This window comes from Drosophila suzukii, assembly GCF_043229965.1.
Source record: "Drosophila suzukii chromosome 2 unlocalized genomic scaffold, CBGP_Dsuzu_IsoJpt1.0 scf_2c, whole genome shotgun sequence".
NCBI lineage: Eukaryota > Metazoa > Arthropoda > Insecta > Diptera > Drosophilidae > Drosophila > Drosophila suzukii.
This window is the reverse complement of record NW_027255896.1, coordinates 25621831-25641182: the sequence shown is the minus strand read 5'-3', so window position 1 is coordinate 25641182 and position 19352 is coordinate 25621831. Positions and strand designations below refer to the sequence as shown.

The 19352-nt window shown below is 40.5% G+C and overlaps 1 protein-coding gene across 2 annotated transcripts in view; it reads right to left on the bottom strand.

Annotated features, from left to right (window-relative positions):
• Positions 1–19352, bottom strand: part of Scp1 (Sarcoplasmic calcium-binding protein 1) — a 150015-nt gene that overhangs the window by 55705 nt on the left and 74958 nt on the right. The window contains exon 4 of one of the 2 annotated variants that reach the window (XM_070998730.1): positions 19230–19310. The exons of the other annotated variant lie outside the window; for it this stretch is intronic. Coding sequence (XP_070854831.1) covers positions 19230–19310 — 81 coding nt within the window. The remainder of the gene's footprint in view (positions 1–19229; positions 19311–19352) is intronic. 2 annotated transcript variants of the gene reach the window in all.

The window sequence follows — 19352 nt, the reverse complement described above, 5'->3', positions numbered from 1 at the left end:
TTACCGAGTCGATCTAGCCATGTCTCTCTGTCCGTCTATCCGTATGACCGCTGTGATCTCGGAAACTATTAGAGCTACAGTACTGGGATTAGGCATATGCAGATTCCTGAGATTACTGCGCAGCGCAAGTTTGTTTCAGAAATGTGCCACGCCTACTCTAACGCCCACAAACCGCCCAAAACTGTGGCTCCTACAGTTTTGATGATAGAATAAAAATTTTAACTGAAATGTATTGTACTCATCAATACCCACTGATTGACCCACGCCCACTCTAACGCCCATTTGTTTTAGATGTACCAATTGGGACTTTAGGAACTAATCGCTCCTCTAGATATATTTTTTGTGTGTTAAAAAAATATCTAATAACAATAAAAACAAACACAATGTGCAATTCACTTTGAATCGAAGCGTAATGTGTACTCGAGAGAATGATTTTTCATTATATGTTGATGCATATGGAGAGTGCGGTTTAGCGAATAGACCCCTTGCCCACAGCGCTTTTTTACAGCGCTTCAGTCAAATGCGAGATTGAGCCTTTTTGCAGCAGAGTACACGAATTTATTTATGCACTAACACAACCAAAGAATCTTACACGGACAACGCACACTAGGAAGATCAAAAATCCACACCTAACATTTTACCGTACATTCCGTTGTATGGCGGTTACTCATCTTGTAGTTTATATTATCTTTGGTTATACACAGCTCTAAAAGATAAACACAAATATACAAGTAAAACGCATTTTTTAAACATAAGCCCATACATTTTTTCAGTAGCATTGGCCAAGGATTTGGAGGACCCGGCCAATGTTTAAGGAAGGCGATGACCAACGTAAAAACAAATTGACGAAACATAAAAGTAGGCTTACTAACAATAATTGTCCTTTAACAGAAAACCTAAATAACACAATTTAATTAAAATGAAATTGAAAGTAAATAAAAATGTATGTACTTAAAGTTCTACATTTTCATAAGTAAAAACTCATTGGAAATATTCTGCAGTTCACAAGTGATTTCACGTGGGATGTGTCACTTGCAGGTGATTTCATAAGTGAAAACACATACGAAATATTCTGAGTTCTCAAGTGATTTTACGTGTAACGTGTCACCGGCAGGTCATACGAGAAATGAGTATAAGTAACTGGTGAAGTCCCGAGTGACTTCGAAAAATGTTCATTTGATTTTTCACTTGTGAAAAAGCGGACATCTCGTACAATTGTCTTCATGGAGTGTCACTTGTTCTTCACTCGTGCAAGCTGACATGTACCGCGGTATTCACAAGCTTATTCACGAGTCAAACTTTTTTTTGGAACTGAAGGGTATTCACACACACACATGCAAGTTATATAACAAGTAATTTAGGGGTTCTTACCCAATTTATAAACCACTTTGAGCTGAAAGCTAATTTCCGAATAACTCTGACAGACCCGAGATAAATTCGTGGTCAGTTATTTCTGTCAACCAGGCCTCCAAGTCATTCCCACCCAAATCAGTTTCACGCAGTCCGCATCAAACGGATATACATCTAAGCCCGAGTCCGCTAACGTAAACAAAAAGATCCCCAAAGCGATCCCTGAAGTCCGCTTATGTAAACACCAATTTCCGGCCAAGTTTGGACTAGAGAGAGTATGTCCGTTTTTGAGATCCGAATCGAGCAGTTGATAAAATCGAGTGAAAGTAAAAGAGCAGTGAATAAAATAAGTTCGACCTATTGAACAATTGTAATAGTGAATAAGTGATTATTAAAAATAAAAATACATTTTTGTTATTAATTCACTAGTGAGAAACTTAACTTGCATACATACATTTGTTATTGTCCGGCCCTGACATCATTGCTTTTTTCTTGGGAGGATTGTGGGTGTTAGAGTGGGCGTGAAACACTTTTTCAACAGATAGGTAAAGACGAGACCAACACATTTCAGTTAAATTTGATTTTCTAGCATCAAAACTGTTAGCGCCAGAGAACAATACATTTCAGTTAAAGTTTTTTTCTAGCATTTAAACTGTAGGGTACAGTTTTATGCGGCTTGTGGGCGTTATAGTGGGTGTGGCATGTTGCTGAAATAAACTGGCGCTAGAACCTGCATGCTTAGTCCCAATTTCTCTCTCGGAAACTATGAGAGCTAGGCTGTTGAGATTTGGTGTACAGATTCCTGAGCTTCTTACGCAGCGCAAGTTTGTTTCAGTAGACTGCCACGCCCACTCTAACGCCCACAAACCGACCAAAACTGTAACTCCTACAGTTTTGATGCTAGATAGAAAATTTTAACTGAAAAGTATTGTTCTCATCAATACCTATCGATTGACAAAAGAAAAGTTTGCCACGCCCACTTAAACGCCCACAAACCGCGAAAACCTGTGACGCCCACAATTTGCATGCTAGATAACAAATTTTAACTGAAATGTATTAATGTCGTCAATACCTATCGATTGATCCAAAAAAAAATTTGCCACGCCCACTCTAACGCCCATAACGCTTAAATCTGTCTACCGCCGGTAGGTGGCGCATTTTAATTTCGCTTTGCTGCTTGCATATCTCCATTTCCCTTTGAGTAACGGGTATCTGATAGTCGAGGTACCCGACTATAGCGTTCTTCCTTGTTTTTACTCAAGATGTAAAAATTATATAGTAGGATATTTTTCGCTTTAGAAAGGGTAAAGGTGCAGTGGCACGCGTCAACAGCAAAAAGAAAACAATAGAAATCAAGTAAAGAGGTGAGAGGAAGACTTGGTGCATTCTGTTGAGTTGTTTTAAGGGAAGCAAGCCATTTAAATTGTGCGCAGCTGATTTACTTTTTTCGTTTCTTAAAGCGAAAATATTGAAGTCAGGTAAGTGTTACATTACGTTTAAGATGTTGTGCATTGATCTTAGTTTAAAGTTCGTACATTTTGAAGGTGATTTATGGGTACCGTTAGCCGAAAGTGGGTGATGAAATGTTTTGTGCCAATAAAAATGCCGCAAAGGGTTATGCCAAAGACCACAGAATACCAAGATGCGTAACCAGGAGTAAGAAAATTTACACAGGCGGCGTAATTTTTGCAAAGCAAGACTCACACGTATGGGAATCTATTTTTAGAATGTCGTTTCTTTGCTTCCTTCCCTCTCCCTCTCTCTTGCTACCTCGCTTACGACACTTCGCGCTGTGAAAAAGTCAAAATTCAATTTAAGTCCCATTTTTCGATTCTTGACTTATGATGACGTAAAAGAATCGAGCTAAAAGACGCATTGCTCATGAAGTTTATAAGCGGGCTGTGGCGTTCTGCGTAAGTTGGTGCTGAGGCTGGTTTCAACTTAATATTTTTTTCTAGCTGTATTTTATTTGAATATTTTTTTAGCTTTACTTTTTTGTCTATTTTTATTCCCGTTACTCGTAGAGTGAAAGGGTATACTATATTCGTCGAAAAGTATGTAACAGGCAGAAGGAAGTGTTTTCGACCGCATAAAGTATATATATTCTTGATCAGGATAACTTACCGAGTCGATCTAGCCATGTCTCTCTGTCCGTCTATCCGTATGACCGCTGTGATCTCGGAAACTATTAGAGCTACAGTACTGGGATTAGGCATATGCAGATTCCTGAGATTACTGCGCAGCGCAAGTTTGTTTCAGAAATGTGCCACGCCTACTCTAACGCCCACAAACCGCCCAAAACTGTGGCTCCTACAGTTTTGATGATAGAATAAAAATTTTAACTGAAATGTATTGTACTCATCAATACCCACTGATTGACCCACGCCCACTCTAACGCCCATAACGCTTAGATCTGTCTACCGCTCACATAACCATATATTAAGATCACGCTTTGCTTCTTCCTTGTTTTAATAACATTTCTGTTAGTGTTTTAAAGTTTTTGTAGTTTTTTTTTTTTTTTTTTTTTTGGTTATTTTAAATTATGTTTTTTATGCCGAAAATTTGTTTTAGATGTACCAATTGGGACTTTAGGAACTAATCGCTCCTCTAGATATATTTTTTGTGTGTTAAAAAAATATCTAATAACAATAAAAACAAACACAATGTGCAATTCACTTTGAATCGAAGCGTAATGTGTACTCGAGAGAATGATTTTTCATTATATGTTGATGCATATGGAGAGTGCGGTTTAGCGAATAGACCCCTTGCCCACAGCGCTTTTTTACAGCGCTTCAGTCAAATGCGAGATTGAGCCTTTTTGCAGCAGAGTACACGAATTTATTTATGCACTAACACAACCAAAGAATCTTACACGGACAACGCACACTAGGAAGATCAAAAATCCACACCTAACATTTTACCGTACATTCCGTTTTATGGCGGTTACTCATCTTGTAGTTTATATTATCTTTGGTTATACACAGCTCTAAAAGATAAACACAAATATACAAGTAAAACGCATTTTTTAAACATAAGCCCATACATTTTTTCAGTAGCATTGGCCAAGGATTTGGAGGACCCGGCCAATGTTTAAGGAAGGCGATGACCAACGTAAAAACAAATTGACGAAACATAAAAGTAGGCTTACTAACAATAATTGTCCTTTAACAGAAAACCTAAATAACACAATTTAATTAAAATGAAATTGAAAGTAAATAAAAATGTATGTACTTAAAGTTCTACATTTTCATAAGTAAAAACTCATTGGAAATATTCTGCAGTTCACAAGTGATTTCACGTGGGATGTGTCACTTGCAGGTGATTTCATAAGTGAAAACACATACGAAATATTCTGAGTTCTCAAGTGATTTTACGTGTAACGTGTCACCGGCAGGTCATACGAGAAATGAGTATAAGTAACTGGTGAAGTCCCGAGTGACTTCGAAAAATGTTCATTTGATTTTTCACTTGTGAAAAAGCGGACATCTCGTACAATTGTCTTCATGGAGTGTCACTTGTTCTTCACTCGTGCAAGCTGACATGTACCGCGGTATTCACAAGCTTATTCACGAGTCAAACTTTTTTTTGGAACTGAAGGGTATTCACACACACACATGCAAGTTATATAACAAGTAATTTAGGGGTTCTTACCCAATTTATAAACCACTTTGAGCTGAGAGCTAATTTCCGAATAACTCTGACAGACCCGAGATAAATTCGTGGTCAGTTATTTCTGTCAACCAGGCCTCCAAGTCATTCCCACCCAAATCAGTTTCACGCAGTCCGCATCAAACGGATATACATCTAAGCCCGAGTCCGCTAACGTAAACAAAAAGATCCCCAAAGCGATCCCTGAAGTCCGCTTATGTAAACACCAATTTCCGGCCAAGTTTGGACTAGAGAGAGTATGTCCGTTTTTGAGATCCGAATCGAGCAGTTGATAAAATCGAGTGAAAGTAAAAGAGCAGTGAATAAAATAAGTTCGACCTATTGAACAATTGTAATAGTGAATAAGTGATTATTAAAAATAAAAATACATTTTTGTTATTAATTCACTAGTGAGAAACTTAACTTGCATACATACATTTGTTATTGTCCGGCCCTGACATCATTGCTTTTTTCTTGGGAGGATTGTGGGTGTTAGAGTGGGCGTGAAAAACTTTTTCAACAGATAGGTAAAGACGAGACCAACACATTTCAGTTAAATTTGATTTTCTAGCATCAAAACTGTTAGCGCCAGAGAACAATACATTTCAGTTAAAGTTTTTTTCTAGCATTTAAACTGTAGGGTACAGTTTTATGCGGCTTGTGGGCGTTATAGTGGGTGTGGCATGTTGCTGAAATAAACTGGCGCTAGAACCTGCATGCTTAGTCCCAATTTTCTAGCTTTGTAGTTTCCGAGATCACAGCTAGTATACAGTCTGACAGACGAACATGGCTAGATCCGAACGCCTAGTGATCCTTATCAAGAATATATATACTTTATGGGGTCGGAAACACTTCCTTCTACCTGTTACATACTTTCCGACGACACCAGTATACCTTTTTACTCTACGAGTAACGGGTATAATAACAAATTAATAAATACGAAATAAATTATTTGGCGCCAAAGCGAGGATAGCCCGGAACCAGAAAAGTAAAATATCATTTTTGCTGATATAAGACCTTTTTTGAAATAAACCGCTTCGAAGTCTGATATAAAAATTCTTCTTGGAAAAACCGCAGAAAATAGTATTTTACAGGTGGCTACACTAAAATCAATAGTTTCCGCTTTAACAAAGAACATTTCTGCTGAAATGCCCCAACCAATAAAGGTGTTTAGAGTTGCTGTATTAAAATAGACTGCAGGGCTGAGGGCAACCACCTTGCCAAAGGGCAACGGAAGGACTACGTGGGAAGACTGAGGACAAGACCCTGCGCAACAGCAAAAATCATAGAAAAATAAGTTATTGAGCTCTTTATTAGCATTGTTCAAAATTTGTTCACTTTTTTATATAATTATTGATTTGCAAATTCACTTTACCTTATGTTACTTACAGTTTATAATCCCAAAAGTATATTTTTGAAAGTAAAATAAAGGATGTGTCCATGTATTAAACCCAAACGTTTCCCATTTTTTAAAAATTATAAAGATAGAAAATGAATCCCAATTAAACAGCTTCAGTTGCTTGCAGCTTCAATTAAATCAACGTACAACAGCCACATCAAAAACTCTTTTTTAAACAGAAGAGAACAAATCATCAACACCCGACTCAGACTTGGCCACACATTACTACCCAACGCTCACTACCTTGACAGAACAAAAACAAAACCTGTGCCTGTCCGGCTCTTGCCATGCAACGATCCCTATTCCTCCAGAACCCTAACCCCATCACCATAATAGCCAACCCCAAAAATACAAACTCCCAAAATATCCTAAAGTTATATCCTAAAAATCACATACAAAATATGATATCATCAATGCAAATACAACCATAATTAACAACTTTTATATTCGTACATGTATTCAGTTTTATAAATATATAAATGTTATTATAATATTTATTATATTATAGTAACCCCACAAGCCAACTGATACCCCAAGCCAAAGGCCTTAGATCCAATTGCTCTAAGTCCCACCGTTATCTAATTGTTAGCTCTAGACCCCGATCAGATCGAGGGAAATAATTCGGCAATTGGCAAGGAAGAAGACACTGGCGGAGTCTCGCAACCTGGCCTGAGCGACCGTAAAAAGTAAAAAGTGTATACTAATTTAAGCTGGGTACAAAAGCAACACTCCATTGAAAATTGGAACACCGATCATGTAGAATGAAACCGATAGATGTCGCGCACTCTAACTTTGAGACTAGTGTCGGGGGCAGCCAATCAATAGGTGGCGCAAATTTTGATTTTCCTACTGCGGTGCAAAGTTTGGTAAAAATGGATGCAGAGGAACTCCCAAGCATGAAGCGCGCAACCGAGGACGCTCTTGTGAAGCAGGCTCAAGAGTTCGAAGAAAATTAAAGTCCGTTCTTGACCAGATTAATAAAAATACCCCCTAGATAGAAACATATTCCGAGGTCACTATTGTAAGCAATGTAAAATGCGAGAAACCACTGAATATTACTAAGTCTATTTTGGACTTCGAGGGAAAACAAGAAAGTTACGTATCCTGGAGACAAGCGACCTGTGCGGCATACAAGGTATTTCAACCGTTCGGAAAGCGGCAGGCATTACCAAGAGGTGGCCATTTTTAGAAATAAGGTTAAGGACCCGCTAGCGCAGTTCTATCGTAATGCAACTCGGTATGCGGACAAGACTCCGTCACATGTAACACAACATGAGCTAAGTGTATTGAGGCAAGGGTATCACCCCCGTTTAAAATATTATGATAATGTCGAAAAAAGACCTTCTCACCAACAAAATCATAACGACTCACGTTAACGACTGATACAGCCGTAGCAGCAGTATTAAATGAGAAGTACAGAAATGACACCTTACACGCATTTGTGGCAGGTTAAAAAAAATCTTGGGAATTACAGTTTTTTCTGCACAACCGCGCGATTTGTCCACAGCAGTGACTTTAGCACAAGAGGCTGACTTCAGCAATGAACGAGGCGCATTCGCCGCAAATTATGCTAAGCATATGGAGGAAAATGCAGGTGTGAAAAGAGGGGAACGCCAGCAAGGTTGGCGCAACGCCCCCCACCAAGTACCTTCCAATAGCGACGAGAAAAAATCCTTACTTAGCCAAGGGCAGCATTTCTAGGATGGAAATAATCGGGCGAAGACGAAGTTCTTGTTTTTTAAAAAAGAATGAGGACGTATCAATGAAAACTCAGCAGAGAATAAATCACACTGCCCAAGGCGGTAATGAAGGTGGTAGTCAAGGATACGAGAACTTTTCTAAGGCAGAAAGCGAGTATATAAATTTGTTATGGGTAAGTCCCTGCTCCCGTACGTTACTCAATTTAGAAGTTAAACAATTTCTAGCCAATGACAATACGGCCGTCACCCATACAATAATCCAATATGGGTAGACGATGAGGATGGACAGAAAAAGAAGGGAATGGCTTAAGACTCCCAAAACTTGAACCAAAAACCAAAGATGACAAGTATCCGTGTTCGGAGCAGAGCGCCAGTGCCTAGTCATGCGCGCATAGGTGTACAACGGACCTGCAGCGCTCTTTGCTTATCTCTGTCGCCTTCTTTTTTATACCACTTACGCTGTCGCATATATATTTAGCAACTACTTTGTAAACCTGCATATGTCTATATAAAGATCTTGGAGCCGAGCTTTTTCACAGTCCGTCTGCCGCTCCGAATAACCTATTCGTGCGTTATTAATTATAAATATAAGGGTGGCATATTTGTTGTCTTCCCCATAAACATTTGGTTACCCCGACGTGATAGCAGTTTTAATCGGAGTCTGCAACTCGGCTTCGCGATTGTTTAATATAGTTTAAACAAACGCTTTGTTTCGCTGTCGTTATCGTGCATTCGGTTACAAACACACGAACATATGTGCATATAAAAGTGCGCAGCCGGCCATTTGATTTTTTGTACATTTTGCGCTGTGAAAAAACACCAAAACTGTGCTGTGCAAATAATTCTTAACATAGTGAACCGGAAAACTTGGTTCGAGCTCAAAATGAATCCACAAGTGTACGTTGACTAATACCGAGTCAAAGCCCAATCTATTTTGCGGCAAATGGGCTCGATGAAATGTTATTTAAACTCTGATGCGGTTAATCAGTTTGACGAAGCTGATTTGCTGGCGAGAATGGAATGGATCAATTCCTTAAACAGGCATTTGATTCTGGGCCGACATCGTTGGAAAGACTGGATTTTGCAGAGATCTCGAGCGACCATCGGATTGAATTGCCGAGGTTTTCATGGATGTGAAACTCAGCCGCGGCTCATCGCAAGTCACAATTGCCGGCTTCAACCGCTCCGAATTCAACATCTATTGACATCACTAATAACGCGGATCTTTCTTTTCGATCTAGGAAGCCTCGCTTGCCAAATATGGAAATTGCTCGTTTTCATGGATCCTACTCTGAGTGGCCGGATTTTCTTGCGACTTTCACTGCGATTATCAGAAATGATGATGGGCTAAGCGACATTGAAAAACTACAATATTTCCGTTCGAGTTTGGGCGGAGTGGCTCCGGAAACCATACGTTCGATCGAACCCTCGAATGCTAATTATAAAAAGGCTATGAATTTGCTGGTTAATCGATTTGATAATAAAGTTTTACACTCTCAGGCACACGTTCAGGCAATATTCGGTTTAAAGGGTGTCGAGATGGGATCTTCGAAGGGTCTTCGGGAGCTGAGTGATTGCATGAATTTGCATGTGCGAGCAATTCGAACCCTGGCCAATAGGCAAAAAATTTGGGATGGACTTTTAATTCACATCGTCACTCGGAAACTGGATCAGAGGACGCGGGAAAAATGGGAAGAGGATTTGTAAATCACTGAGCTGTCTACCTGGGATGCTTTGGAGTCGTTTTTGGAAAAGAGGTGCAGGATGACGGAAAACTTGGATCAAGCCTTGGTAACTCAAACACCAGGCCAGCAGGTGGGAAAAAACTTGCACAAATATAACCAAAACACACTTATTGCTTCAGCTACTAACTCAAATCATTTGTTTATTTTGCGATGCACGGGATCATTATTTGTCAAAGTGTTCTCGATTTTTAAATTTGAGTCCGAATCTTCGATATAGAGAAGCAAAGAAGTTGCACCTTTGCCTCAAATGTTTGCGCAAGGGGCATAGTTTGCAGCAATGCAAGTCGACTCACTGCAAATATTGTCGCATGAAGCACCATCCATTATTACACATGAACCATGAACCTATCCGCAACATCCACCTCATTTTCATCTCCATCATGCGATCCATCCTCCAGCTCTCAGCCATTACCATCTACTTCATCAGCATAAGTATCATGTTCGCATACAACATCGCATCCTGATCATCATTTACTAAGCCCTCCACCCAAAACCTTAAATATTTTGGCGATCGACTACGTGTTGCTTCCAACTGCTACTATCTACGTTAGAAATATAATTGGAGCATTTATGCCTTGCCGAGCAATTTTAGATTCGGCCCCCAGCTAAACTTTATAACCTCTCGCTTAGCTAGCCAACTAAACTTGAATCATAGAAGATCGCAAACCTCGATTTCTTCCATGATCTCTGATAAAACTGTCGATATTCTTGTGCAATCACGGGATGCAAGCTATCGTGCGGCACTCACAGCGGTTGTGACTCACAGTATTACTGATTATCAGCTCCATTTCAACATAAATGCAGCATCATGGAGGATACGGCAAAACATTTCGCTCGCTGACCCTAATTTCAATCAATCACAACGAATTGGCTGGTTTGATGGATATGCTAAAACAACTTCTGGTAGCTCTCTAAACGACTTACTTCTGGCAGGACCAACAATTCAACAAAAAATCTTCAATATACTGCTTCGCTTTCGATTTTTTAAAGTTGCCCTTTGTGGAGCTATCTGCAAGATGTACCGTTGCGTGCGTGTTTCGTACCCGGATGATTTTTTGCAGTGTATCGTTTGGAGAGAGAGCTCCACGTAAGAGTTGAGTGTTTTTAAATTGAACACTGTGACTTATGGAACCAAGCCAGCTGCCTTCTTGGCTATAAGGGCCATGCATCAACTCTCTTACGATGAGGAGGAATCATTTCCTATTGGAGCCAAAATTGTTCGTAGAGATTTCTATGTGGATGATTTAATATCTGGTGGGGACTCAGTTGAGGAGGTGAGAGAAATTCGTCGTCAGGTGAAGGAACTACTGTCGCGAGGCCATTTTCCAATCCGCAAATGGTGTTCTAATGAGTCAGCAGCCCTGGAAGGGGAGTCTGAATGCGACAAGGAGCAGCTAATCAAATTTCACGATGGATCGGATGTCGCCAAGGCATTGGGACTAGTCTGGGATCCATCTTCTGATCAACTCCTATTTAATTTTTCTCAACTGCCAACCAATCAACGAGCCACTAAGCGGGTTGCATTGTCAACGATTGCCAAATTTTATGATCCACTCGGTTTAATAACTCCAATTATCACAAAATCGAAGATTTTTCTGCAATCTCCATGGAGTGCGAACGTGGATTGGGATGACGCACTGCCAGAGCCCATTCTTTCGTCATGGGGGGAGTTGACCTCACAGTTATCAGTCGTACAAAACTTTAAATTTCCACGATTCGTACTGCAACCAAAAGCTTCCGTTGAGTTGAATGGATTCTGCGATGCTAGCATGTCAGCTTATGGAGCTTGTCTATTCTTGCGATCGGAGACCAATGCTCTGTGCCAAGTCAAGGGTAGCTCCACTGCAAAGCTCGTCGAATTGGCCGTCCCTGCTAGACTCAGCAAAGGATCTTCCAGAGCGCCGTTCTGTGGCTCTAATTGGGTCCGTTTGCATAGACAGTTCATCAAACTGCAAATTCCTCAACTCTTTCGATAAGGTGCAGCGCGTATTAGCATACATTTATCGGTTTATTTTAAATTGCAGAGCCAAATCTGCGCCGGTAAAAGGTCGTCTTTCGGTGGAGGAGATCATTTCTGGAACTGTACTTCTTTTGAGGAGCATCCAACAGGATAACTTGGCGAAGGAATATGGATCTCTTAGCCAGGGCAAGCCGTTTCCACAGAAAAGCAAGCTGGTTTCGCTTAGGCCTATACTCGGCTCCGATGGGTTTTTTCGCTTGGGTGGAAGGCTTCAGAACGCAAACTTGGACTACGATAAGAGGCATCCGATACTGTTGCCCAAGGATCATCCAGTCACCAAGGCGATCATCGTTTATTATCATGAGAAATATCTGCATGGAGGATCGCAGGCGCTGCTCGCCGCATTACGGCAAGTTCGTCGCCAGCGTTATCAACAAATGCGTTCGATGTTTCCGAATGAAGCCTGTTACTTGGGAGCACGTCATGGGTAGCCTGCCAGCAAATAGAGTACAGCTCAATCCAGCTTTTCATACCACAGGAGTGGACTATTGTGGGCCATTCTATCATAAGGCAGAGGCCAGAAATAAGGCACCCCACAGATGCTATATCGCCGTCTTTGTCTGCATTTCCACGATGGCTGCTCATTTGGAAGTGGTCCAGGATCTTACTACGGATTCTTTCATCGCAGCGCTGAGGAGATTTATCAGCCTTAGAGGCAGTCCGCGTACCATTGGAGCGACAATGCTACAAACTTTGTCGGTGCACTGCCGATGAATTAAGAACTCTTGCATATGAGATTTCTGCCATCCTTAACTCCCGTCCACTCTGTCCAATTTCAGAATATGCTGAAAGCCTCGAGGTGCTAACACCGGCGCATTTCCTGAAGGGTTCCAGCTACACTAAGTTTCCTGAGCCTGACATTACTCATCTTCGCCAAGGCCGTCTCAGCAGATGGCAGCGGGTGACCCAGATGCAGCAACATTTCTGGAAAAGGTGGAGCAGCGAGTATTTGTCCCTACTTCAAGAGAGGAGCAAGTGGCGGGTCGGCGGGTCTAACATCAAGGTTGGAAGCATAGTTTTGCTGAAGGAGGAGAACGTTCCACCCTTGAGATGGCAGCTTGGGTGCATCCAGGAAGTCATACCCGGCGGGGACGGAGTCATCCGAGTAGCTATGGTCCGTACAGCTACGGGTCTGATCAAGAGAGCCGTCGCCAAACTAGCCGTTCTGCCCATCGATTCCGAGATTGTTGGAACCTTACCTCTTCCAACGGGGGGAGTATGTTCGGAGCAGATCGCCAGCGCCTAGTCATGCGCGCATAGGTGTACGACGGCACCTGCAGCGCTCTCTGCTTATCTTTGTCGCCTTCTTTCTTATACCACTAAAGCTGTCGCTTATCTATTCAGCAACTTATTTGTAAGCCTGCAAATGTCTATATGAAGTTCTTGGAGCCGAGCTTTTACACAGTCCGTCTGCCGCTCCGAAGAAAGGCTATACATTCGTGCGTTATTAATTTAAATATAAGGGTGGGATATTTGTTGTCTTCCCCATAGCAACCATTAAAGTAATATTGTAATACTGTGGGTAAAGCCCAGTACTTTACGACCTTGGCCATGAAATCCTGACTAAGAAAAAATGGAAAAAGACGGCCTTTTCCGTTAGCAACGTAAAGTTTGAATTTTGCAGACTCCCATTTGGTCTTTAAAATGCGCCTAGCATATGTTAAAGGGCAATTGATGAAGTCCTTCGAGAGAAAATCTGAAAATTGTGCTATGCGTACATTAACGACGTTATAATTTTCTCGGAATCTAAGGAGGACAATGTCGCGCATGTGCATTGGGTCTTAAAAAACGTATGCGATGCTGGCATGCGCGTATCACAGGAAAATTTTTAAGGGACAGCGTAAAATATCTAGGATTCACCTGAAAAGGTAATCGAATTTTAAGCTTTTAAACACCAAAACTCTGTGTATTCTAAGATCCTTTCTCGGTTTAGCTAATTATGCTCTATAAAGGGTTTCGAAGCTATAGCACGCCTCCTTACAGAAATCTTAAAAGGCGAAAATGGAAAGATTGGTGCGAATCAGTCAAAGAAAACTCCGTTAGATCTAACCAAAAACGAATTGGAGGCCTTTAATGGGCTAAAAAAGTCTTAGCATAAGAAGATGTAGTGTTAACGTATCATGATTTTAGTAGGCCGGTTGAACTAACAACATATGCTTCAGAACATGGTCTTGGGGCTGCGCTGTCTCAAATCAAGCAACCAATACCACACTCAGAGAAAAATCAAGTATTTCAAGCTTTCTTCAAGTATTATCAGTGTCAAAACTTCACCAAGCATGGAAAATCCCAATCTCGAGAAGAAAGTACAGCTTTCAAGTAGGAATTTTCAAGACAGAAAATACTCGATGTCAGTACGATTTTAGACCCTTTCGGTCTACAATCAAGTATGACGAATTCTAAGATCTAGTAATTTTTTTACTGAAAATAAATACGATTTATTAATAAAGTAAGAAAGTTGCTGGCATGAATTAAGGACGAATAATACTTAAATTAATACACACACTTTGTAAATTTGAATAGGTTTATAAAAAAATTCTAGTAAGAGAAAGAAGGATTAGAAACTGAAAATTAAATTACCGAGATATATCTAAATTATGCGTATTTTTTGCGCCTTTCATACCGAGCACTTTCACAATAAGCAGCTCGGATTTTTTAGATTTGACAGATATTTAAATCCAAATTGTGCTTTATGTGACACATTTTTCAGCACGAACGGGCTTAAATCAAGACTGTTTGTACTTGACCATAGCACGGTGTTTTCCCTGAGTGCATGATTTCTAGAACAATCCGCAAGGCTGAAGAGCACTTGGCCGCAATCGTGATATAATTTTTAGCTATAGTTCTATGGTCGTTATCAATCGTACTATTTTTACGAAAAATTCATCCATCAAGTGAACCGTTGCGCTATTTCAAAGTAAGATGAGTCACGTTATGCAGCTCTCAAACAGGGACAACAGCAGATGTAGTAAATTCAATACATTGCAAGCTTCCTATATTGGCCTTTATTGGGCCTCCCTTAGTCGAGGAGTTTCTATCAACGGTTTTTGGTACTCCAAATACCTCGTTATCGACGAAGATAACGAAAATCCTATATGAAGTGGTGGCCAACTGCAAAGTATGTTCAAAAGGAAAATCTAACTGGCAACCAGAAAAAAATGTAATGGGAGAAACACCTATCTATCATATCTGTGGGACTGGGTTGTGATTATACTTTCCAAATAAGTTGAACGCGATCCCACTTATTTTATTATATGTATTATATTTCGTATTTTACGTCTTCTCCGTTCGTCTCGCGAATTCTTTCTGTTTTTTCTCGTCTTGTTCTCCATTTTTTCTTTACCACCAGCTACTCTAGGTTGGCAGACCAATCCCACAAATCGGCCATCCTACACCGCATTCGCCTCGAATGCGTCGTCTTCATTGTCGTCATAAGGAATCCACGGCTTTAGATACTCAGCGCAAGTGCTCGTCTGCCTTGGGCCTTCGCTAAATACTGAGTCTTTGGTTACGTCATATGTATCATTCAATTTCACCCTTACAATACGGTATGGGCCGAGATACTTCGGCTTTAACTTTAGGCCTGGACCAAGCTGAGTCCTTTTAATAGCAACTAAGTCGCCGACTCTGTACTTTGAGGCTGGTCCTCGTCGTAGGTTATATTTTCTTTTATTTTCCTCCTGTACTTTTAGAATTTGTTGCTTGGCTTGTTTTCGAAGTTCATCCCGATCGTCGTTGAAGACCTGAATCATTTCTGCATTTAACATTTGCTGGATCTGTGTATCGGCTTTAAGACGCATCTATGTTCCCGTCAGTAACTCAAAAGGCGTTGTTTTCTTGCTTCTGCAAAATGTTGAGTTGATGACCTGTTGTACGCTGCTGACAAACTTAAACCATTGTCGTGGATCATCTATTGAGAGTTTTGAAAGAACAGCAATTATCGTTGTATTAAGCCTCTCGATCTGACCGCTGGCCCGTGGAAGGCCCGTTGTGATAAGATGATGCTTAATACCTTCGCTGTTGCAGTACAGTTGAAAGTCTTCTGACGTGAACGCAGATCATCTATCAGAAATGATGTGACTAGGATTGCCGAAGATTTTGCTTTGCTCGTTAAGTCTCGATACAGCATCTTTGGTAGACGTCGTCTTAGTCGGATAGAGCCAACAAAATTTGGTGAAACTATCGATTACTGCTAGTATGTGCTTATACTGTATGTGAGTGATTCCAAAGGGCCAAGAAAATCGATGTGATACGTTTGCAGCGGCTATTCGTCTTTGCTGAGTGGATGAAGTTCGCCCTCTTGCTTTCCTTGCTTACGGTTGCTGACAATACAAGGTATGCAGCAGCTTATACACTTCAGAATTTCTCCTTTCTTTTCTACGGTTTTGGTTAGAGCATTACAATCTGTTACGAGTCGAAGTCGCAAACCCAGTAAGTAGTCCCTGAACTTTTTAAAGGCTTCAACTACAGCTAAGATTTCGAGCTCGTAGCTTGTGAACTTCCATTCAGCTTCGGTCGTTTACTTGCTCATGTAATATACCGGATGCCACTGCTTATCGTCTGGACTCTTTTGTAACAAAATTGCGCCGAAACCGTCGATTAAAGCGTCCGTATGTAGCTCAGTCTCGTGTTGCTGATGGAAAATTTTTAGGACTGGCTTTTGCGTGATGAGAATCTTCAGCCTGTTAAACGCATCTAGCTGTTAGTCACCGAATTGAATTTTCGCATCTTGTTTGGTCATATCAGATAGGGGTTTCACTATCTACGAGAAATTGGCGAAGAACTTGCGAAAATAACCCACCAAGCTAAGGAATCTCTGTAGCTGCTTTAGGTTAGTCGGAACTGGAAACACAGCATGTGCTTTGGATGGAGACGGACTTATTTTCAGATTTTCAATTATGTGGCCCAAGTACTCGATTTTGGTTTTTAGAAAATTACACTTTTTGAAGTTAGACAGTCCATATTCTGAGCATCTTTTCAGAGCTTCGATGATGTTTTCTACAGACTCTTTTCCGGTTTTCACTAGTATTATAATGTCGTCGACGTATGGTATGGCTACACCTTTACAAGTCAGGTCTCTGAAGATAGCATTTACATGTCGCTGAAATACGCTCGGCGAATTTAAAAGCCCGAAAGGAACCCGAAGAAACTGGAATTGTTCATTGTGTGTGACGAAAGACGTATACTTTCGGCTTCTTTCTTCTATACGGACGTGAAAGAATCCGTTTTTTAAATCTATCGAGTTAAAAATGCGCGGGTCCTTCAATCTGTCAAGTTGATCTTCGATCAAAGGAAGTGGAAAATGGTCTCTGATAATGACTTTATTGGTTCGCCTGTAGTCGATGCATAAGCGATGAGATCCGTCACGTTTGTTAACAAGTACGACTGGGCTGCTGCATTCTGACTCTGAGGTTTCAATTACACCGTCTTTCAGCCACTGGTCGGTTTGTTTATCTATGATGCATCGCTCAGAATACGAAAATCTGCAAGGTCGTGAATGTATCGGCTTATCGTCATTAAGAGTCAAACGCATTTGAAAGTTTGTGGATTTTGTGCTTACCGCTTGATAGTTTTGGACAACATTGTGTACTACCTCTTTAGCTTTCGCGCTTGCTGCTGGTTCGATGTCCGCTACTATTTGGTTGCAGTCTTCAGTATCAATATTATAAATCGAAGTGATATCTGCCTCGGCACTGGTAGGTTTGGTTACTTTCACGCCCTCACTGGATATTGTCAATTGAGCTTGTTTGCAAAATTCTTCACCAAGAACCATCTCCTTGTCCAGGAATTACGACTCCACCACCAGAAACTTTGTTACGAAATGTTCACCATCAATTGTTATTTTATGTTCAAACGAGCCCGACGGTTTGATCTTGTTTTGGTCTGATTTTCCGAACCCGATGAGATAGAAATGGAGATATGCAAGCAGTAAAGCGAGATTGAAATGCGCCACCTACCCGCGATCTCAATATATGGTTATGTGGGCGGTAGATAGATTTAAGCGTTATGGGCGTTAGAGTGGGCGTGGCAAATTTTTTTTTGGACCAATCGATAGGTGTTGACGAGACCAATACATTTCAGTTAAATTTTTTTATCTAGCATGAAAGTTGTGGGCGTCACAGGTTTTCGCGGTTTGTGGGCGTTTAAGTGGGCGTGGCAAACTTTTTTTTAGGTCAATCGATAGTTATTGTTGAGAACAATACATTTCAGTTAAAATTTTCTATCTAGCATTAAAACTGTAGGAGTTACAGTTTTGGGCGGTTTGTGGGCGTTAGAGTGGGCGTGGCAGTCTACTGAAACAAACTTGCGCTGCGTAAGAAGCTCAGGAATCTGTACGCCAAATCTCAATAGCCTAGCTCTCATAGTTTCCGAGATCTCAGCGTTCATCCGGACAGACAGACGGACAGACGGACAGACGGACATGGCTAGATCGACTCGGCTAGTGATCCTGATCAAGAATATATATACTTTATGGGGTCGGAAACGCTTCCTTCTGCCTGTTACATACTTTCCGACGAATCTAGTATACCCTTTTACTCTACGAGTAACGGGTATAAAAAGCACGATTGTACAAAAAACAAAGAGGAACTCTATAGTCGAGTACCTCGACTATCAGATACCCCATACTCAGCTAAAGGGACCAAAGGGAAATGACGATATGTAAGCAGCAAAGCGAGATTAAAATGCGCCACCTACCGACGGTAAACAGATTTAAGCGTTATGGGCGTTAGAGTGGGCGTGGCAAATTTTTTTTTGGACCAATCGATAGGTGTTGACGAGACCAATACATTTCAGTTAAATTTTTTCATCTAGCATGAAAGTTGTGGGCGTCACAGGTTTTCGCGGTTTGTGGGCGTTAAAGTGGGCGTGGCAAACGAGTAACGGGTATAATAATGATTGTGGGCTACATTGTCCTACAAATTTTTCCTACAAATTTTTGAAAAAAACGCATTAGTTAAGCGGGACAAAAAACGCCTTAACTCTTTACATTAATATAATTGTTCTTCCTGAAATCCATGCAAAATGTCAGCTAAATAATAATTTAAAACACCTTTAGAACTTGTAAGCATTTAAGATTTTTCAACTTTTGAGGTCTTACACATTGTCAAGAAAATTCGGGCTTAGCAGTTATTGAGCGTCAAAAACAATTATACACCTTTTAGGAAAGTATACACACAAAACCAATTCTTTACAACCAAAACTTTTGCAATCGACTGAATAAATAGACTTTCTAGAATGTTCTCATTCTACATGCTGCAATATATTGTCTTTCTATGCGAGAAGTTTAAAAAACATTTTAAAATTTAATTAACTTTTATTTTTTATTCATTAAAACATATAATTTATTTTGTGTAAAAAAACTTTCTTACCTGCGGAAATTCCTCGTATTTTTTACCCACACACGTTTTTTTTACTGCATCCTTAAACTCTTGATTAGATATTTTTCCATCCTTAAAAGAACAAACAAACAGAGTAAGATGTAGTTTTAGGTT